This window comes from Schistosoma mansoni, chromosome 2 (assembly GCF_000237925.1).
Source record: "Schistosoma mansoni strain Puerto Rico chromosome 2, complete genome".
NCBI classification, from domain to species: domain Eukaryota; kingdom Metazoa; phylum Platyhelminthes; class Trematoda; order Strigeidida; family Schistosomatidae; genus Schistosoma; species Schistosoma mansoni.
In genome coordinates this window covers 29,847,593-29,854,443 of record NC_031496.1, presented here as the reverse complement: position 1 = coordinate 29,854,443, position 6,851 = coordinate 29,847,593, and the positions used below count along the sequence as shown (strand labels likewise).

The 6,851-nt window shown below is 34.5% G+C and overlaps 1 protein-coding gene across 1 annotated transcript in view; it reads left to right on the top strand.

Annotated features, from left to right (window-relative positions):
- Positions 1 to 2,177: 2,177 nt before the first annotated feature.
- Smp_133650 (hypothetical protein) overlaps positions 2,178 to 6,851 on the top strand; it is a gene marked incomplete at both ends in the record, with an annotated part of 19,925 nt that continues 15,251 nt past the window's right edge. The window contains one exon of the mRNA XM_018796332.1: positions 2,178 to 2,221. Within this exon, the coding sequence (XP_018650555.1) occupies positions 2,178 to 2,221 (44 nt within the window). The remainder of the gene's footprint in view (positions 2,222 to 6,851) is intronic.

Sequence of the window (6,851 nt, the reverse complement as noted above, 5' to 3'; positions counted from 1 at the left end):
GAGGTTGTTAAATTTTCAAAGTTTGCACCGAAGACTGGTATTAGTTAAACCACCACAGAGAATCAGGAAACATTAGTTAGAAGATTTTAGAGCAATGTCATGAATTGATTGACGTTAGATTGGTAGATAACTGGGTTCCGACTCATTGGTCTAGAGGTTAGGCGTCCGTGTTCGAAAACAAAGGCCCTGAGTTTAATTCCTCGTGATGGAGACGAAACAGCTGTTTCTTTTTTTTCAATGGTAGTCTTACTAAGATCGGTCCATAAAGTAAACTACAATAGTTTTGTATAAATCAAAGTAAAATCTTCTTATTTATTTGCATTCGGTTATTGTCGGTTAATTGAAAAGTCAGTGAAAATAGGTTATTTGAATGAATATTTCTGGCAGATTTCATGGTACATTATTTAGTTAGTAGTTTGCAACATGTACTAACCTTAGTTTGTGCTCGTGGTGAGAACCAGGAAGCATTGGACATCAACCAAAATGTAAAATGTTGGATCCTGACTCAGTGGTCTGAATATTAAGCACTGATCGTGAAACCTAAAGGTCCTGAGTTTGATTCCTGGTGAGATCTTGTATATCCACTGTTATGAATTCACATACAAGGACTGAACAAATGTTCAATATTTCCTGATTTTTAAAGAATTTCTAGCTAACGTCAGTCGATGATGCAAACTATACTTTACAATAATCTTCATTCAATCCCCATACTAGTTTTTTTTTTAAATTTGGAAATGTTAAAGTTGCTTAGATCGTTAGATTTCATTAGAATTGATTGAGTCAAATCCCCCCCCAATACATTCAATCATGAATTCCACTTTTTTCAATTAGCTAGATGACAGCATTGAATCACTTTCTGCTCTTCAGATATATAAGTTTATATTTGATGACATTGAAATGACTGTTTTACATTTACATCAAGATAAACTACAGCTTCTCTGCCTTTTTTCTATTACACTTTACGTACTTCTTTTAGCATTAAGTTAATAAACAAAATATTATTATAAGAAAGTGCCATTTTCTTCACGCGTCTACACTCATAATATATCGTTCAGGTATATTGATGATAGAATACAGTCTATGGAAATCCTGTGCATATCTGGACCAGTTTACATAATTATGTAACAAGACTTCATTCAAGAATGATTTGTATACTTGACTTTTACTGTTGAACCAAAGTCGCAATGGCGCCGAGAGTGGAGCGGATTAACAGAAGCCACTATAGTTTCCACTATACAATGACGAATCTCATTGACAACAGAATAACTTATAGTAACTAGCACGTATTTTTAAAAAAATCGATTTTTCTTTTACTTAATTTTTTTACAAACGAATGTCCACTGACTTGTACTCACTTCACTGAATACTCTTGAATCGAATAGTATTTATCGAGAATAAGTACTATTTGAGAGGCTAATTGTCTTCAATAAATTTATCATTAGGCTCTACAACCATAGTAACTATGATAAGCAAAGATGGATAGTGACTAGCAGTGGAATCCAGGACGCGCGCCACTTCGTCCTATTTGGGACTCGTCAGCTCGATGTACCTACATCTCAGAGTTGATGTTCACTCCGGGACTCGAACCCAGTACCTTTCGCTTCCATCGTCATTGCGTTATCCACTCGGCCACTGAGTCCTGATAGTAACTATGGTTATTGTATTACAAAGGCCTAAATAAAACATTGTCATTTTGGGTAACATTATCAGTGCCTAATTTATGTAGCATCTCTCAAATTCAACATTCTACTTTTGGTAACATTATATTATCAGAAGCATCCATCTGAGTTGCAAATCTTCTTTGCCATATCAAAACTCATTTACTTTTATAGAGAGTTAAATTTCTGAAGTGACCATCATTTCTAATTTATGGATTTTTGATAAATCAGTCTGACAGAAATAATTAAATTTTCGACTTCTAAATACAAGTTCAAATAATCTCATCTTCTTAGTAGTAAATATGAATTATATTAAGAGAAAATTTAAGTAACCCCCATCTCCAATCGACTCCTTTTTAGCAGAACAACACTGTCGACGATGAAATGTATATCATATTTACTTCATATGCATTCTGTCAACAAATGACATTGATACAATGTAGACCATAAATGTCAAATATGAATTGCTTTTTGATACATGTATTTCAGACATCCTAATATTAAGCAACAGTTAAGAAAATGAAAGATGAGGCAATTGCAGTTATAAACCGACTCAGAGTACAGTAAGTTGACACAGTTTTCATTGGTATGATAGAAATAGACGAAATAGGTAGATACACACCTATATCATACTTATGTATAAAAAGTGCTCAAGGTTACACAAAAATAAATGACGGAGCGAAATATGTGGAAGAATAACTGGAAAAACTAGAATTATTTGTTTGTCCCAAATTTTCTGGTTAGCGTTTTTTTAGCGAGTTAGCTTTTCTACGGGATGGGGTCGCTAACCCAATGCCCAAACCTCCTCCTTTACCCGGGCTTGGGACCGGTAGTAACTCTAGAATAGCTACAGGCGGAGTTGTTTGTCCCAAAGTTAGAATAAATCACGTGGCTATCATGTTGAATATCTGTTTTTTCTTAGTTCGTTTTCACTATTATTATCAATCTATCAACACATATTATAGACAGCTGAGTTTGATGTATAAATATGTTTGCACAACAAAGAAATCCGTACTATGAATACTGGAGTGCCTTAAACATTGATCAGGTCATTGTTATCATTCATTGTTAAAGTGTATCTTCAACCTCATTCAAGCTAATAATTTCATGGGAAATCAGATCTGTCCCATTTAGCTTGGTTATGAGATAAATCAGTGTTATACATTATATGACTAATGTACATAATTCAGCCTCGTATACTTAGCCATCCGGCGTCCTTTAAGTACAAATCCTAATGTTGTGTCAAACAACTATTTAAACAGAAGTAAAATGAGAATTCTAAATTGATCTGGTGAATGAGAGCATATACTTTCATCTACGATCTACTGGTCATTGGTCTATATGACTAGTAAAATTCAATTGATAAGGAGACGTAGAACTTACTTCATTAATTACCATTATTTAACCTCATATTATATTTTCCTAATTCAAATAAAGTTAAGTAAAATGATCGAATTTATTAGTTAACCGCTTTAAAGACTATTTTTATCATCGATCAGTATTTGTTAGAAAACACTAAACAGTTGTTTATACGAATACGCGCTGATAATTAGACGAATAGTTTGACAGAAATAGGGAGCCGAATATATGTTATTTGTGAAAATTAAATTCGAAATAATCTCAGTGATCGAAATTTAAATAATTCCAACATTTCGTCCAACATATTTGTTTGGACTCCACTGGTCACTGCTTCTCACTAGAGCTCCTGGATATACTTCTCGAAGTCACTAGTGAGCATATGATTATATTAATTATCAGAAGGGGTTTTGTGAAGATTTAGTATGTTTCATAGTTGAAAGCGTGAGTCAATTGAAGCTAGACCACCATCGAAAACCTGGAATCAACTCTGGGATGCAGTTACATCCAGTTGATGAGTCCTAAATAGGACGAAGTGGGGAATGTCTTGAACTTCACTGCTAGCCACCAGCCATCTTTGCTTAGAATGTTTGCTGTTAAAATTAACTAATACAGAACAATATCAAGACCTTTCTCTCTATTTTTAACCTCTTATTAATTAATTATATAAATCAATTTAGTAATCTATTATTAAAGCATCATGATGAATGGAACTTGTCAAGATTTAGTTATGATTGATCGTTAGATTCATATATGATATTCTACTGTTAATCATGATAAGAATGTTACTCGAGACAACTTAATTGATCCATGTTATCTAGTAGGATTCATTATGAGATTAGATTATCTAACTTATTGGATTTGTATAAGCATAATAACACATTTAATCAAATGATTTATTATGTAATGAATAGTCATATGAGAATTGATATATGTATATAATTGAAAGCATGAGTCAATTGAAGCTAGAACACCATCAAAAACCTGAAAGCACTGCAAGGCCGTTTCATCTTATCGTGGAACTTATCAACAGTGCGCATTCACCATCCCGCACTCGCGAGATTCAAACCCAGCACCTACCAGTCTCTCACCAGAGCACTTAACCGATAGACCACTGAGCCGGCCGAAATCCAACGGTGTTAATGTCCAACTTCAACTGATCCACGAAGTTGAGCAACCGTTCACCAATTGTCTTCAGTGAGTTCCTATCTCACGACGGACGTGGTTTGAATAATAAATCTTTACTATGATTATCCAATCATATATAGATGTTGACTTTAGTAAGTAGAATAACATCAGTTATTTATATGCGAATCAGTATAGGGCTGTGGAGATTGTTGAGTTTAAATTGATATTATGAATGGATGAATGTTAGACCACCGTTTGGTGCTAGCTCTAAAGGTTAAGTGTTCGCGCGCAGGAAAGAAGGTCTTGAGTTCGAGTCCCGCGTGCGGGATCGTGGATGTGCACTGCAGAGAAGTCTCATACTAGGACAAAGCGGACTCCATGTGCTCCCAGGTTTTGACTAGTGGCCTAACATTGATCCAGTCATGATATATGCGAATCATGTGAAAAGTTTATAATCTGAAGTTAAATAAATGAATGATCGTGTGTATGTGTGTATGTGTAAGTTTGAGTTAATAATATTTGATGTTAGTTGTTAATTTGTCTTCATATAATGTGAAAATAAAAATACAAGTTGAAGGCTGAAATCGTTTCTGATACGTCAATGTGCATGTAAAATGAGAACCATCAAATGCTTAATTCCAATGCTAAAATGTCCTAGATTAATTTCTGTCAGTATAACGATATTGTTTCATGTTTTACTGGAGGAAGTTACCTTTTGACCTTATCACTACATATCAGTATGCTAACTTTTATGTCTTAAGATATGACAAAGTAGTTGGCACTAAATTCAATGAATTGTATCTCTCCCAATTTTAAAAAACACTGTATTTTCAAACAAAGTATAAACTGTTAAGTGTTTTCATTAATTAATTACTTAATAACAATCAATAAGAAATCCAAGATCTATTATCAAATCAAAATAGTTACATCTCATTCTTTAGACTGAAACATTTGATTAGAAAATCTAGATGATATTACTTAATTGAAGGTATCAGATAGATATTTAGAAGTGAAACTGTGTAATTTTAAGAATTACCTTAAATTAGATTAGTATATATATTTATACAGGTGCACCAGCCCCGACACGTTCTGCCTAGTTCCCCTTGCGAAGGAGACGATAGACACGATCAACCGGGAACTGCAGACCAGCACGGGCTGATCGCGTTTTGGCCTTAGCACGAAACTTTCCACCTTTGCACACGTCCACTCATTGTCCGTAAGATTTATATTCACTGTGAATTTATGAAATATTTACGGTATTTGTTTTTACATTGCCCTGATTGTAAGTTATTAAATGTTGATGTATCTTTTAACATTAACAAGTTACAGTTAACTGATTATGTATTCGACACTTGATTACGTAACATAAATAACCTAGTTATGTATAGGTTATGCTTTTATCACTAATATTGTATTGTGTTGTGATCTGATAATGGATATACATTATCATATGATTTTTGAGTCAACATCACAATGTAACAAAAGATAATAAATATTATTGAGCATATAGTAAACTCATCAATTATGGACTTAATAGTTTTTGATGTAGGTTTGTTCTCTGAGCTGAATGGTTTGGTCGTGGAGCTTTCATCGTCCTTCTAAACGACATCATCAGCACAGCCCGAAGTTTGTGATGATGATGTCATTCAGAAGGTCGATGAAAGCTTCACGACCAAACCATCCAGCTCAGAGAACAAACCTACATCAAAATCACCTACCTGAGCCACAAATCTTCTCCACTTAATAGTTTAATGAGCATATCAAATATCAGGTGATAATATAAAGATGATGTGTGGGCGAGAATGATAATGATTGACTGTTTTGATGAGTCAGACATGAAGATAGTGTGACAGATGTTATATGCGTTATATATTCCCCTATCCTGATTATTAGTGATTGACTGTTGTTGTTGTTGTTGGATTGTGTCGGATTTTGGTGTGGAAATATATTGACTTTATCGTCAGGCTAATCTCGTGTTCTTGATCTGAGTTGTGTTGAAGTCTTGTAGAATAGACTCTGGGTGGGAATCTAGTGTAGATATTCGTCTAAGGTAAATTAACGTCCCACATACGTGTAAAAAGTGAAAGGATTGTTATAACAAGAAACCCTAGCATTATAACAAGTAACCTACCGTTTATAACATTAGATGAATAATTTAATAGGAATTATTTATCGATAATTACAAATACTACTTTTTGTTTTATACACTAACTACTTTTATTTATTTATTTTCATAATTGAAAGCGTGAGCCAATTGAAGCTAGAACACCATCGAAAACCTGAAAGCACTGCAAGGCCGTTTCATCTTATCGTGGAACTTATCAACAGTGCGCATTCACCATCCCGCACTCGCGAGATTCAAACCCAGCACCTACCAGTCTCTCACCAGAGCACTTAACCGATAGACCACTGAGCCGGCCGACATCCAACGGTGTTAATGTCTAACTTCAACTGATCCACGAAGTTGAGCAACCGTTCACCAATTGTCTTCAGTGAGTTCCTATCTCACAACAGACGTGGTTTGAACGTGGATGCGCACTGCTGGGGAGTCCCATAATAGGATGAAATGGCCGTCCAGTGCTTCCAGATTTTCCATGGTGGTCTAGCTTCAATTGATTCACGCTTTCAACCATAAAAATACTAAATCTCCAGAAAACCCCTTCTGATAATAACATATATATGTATATATTTGTTTTAATGTAAAAAACC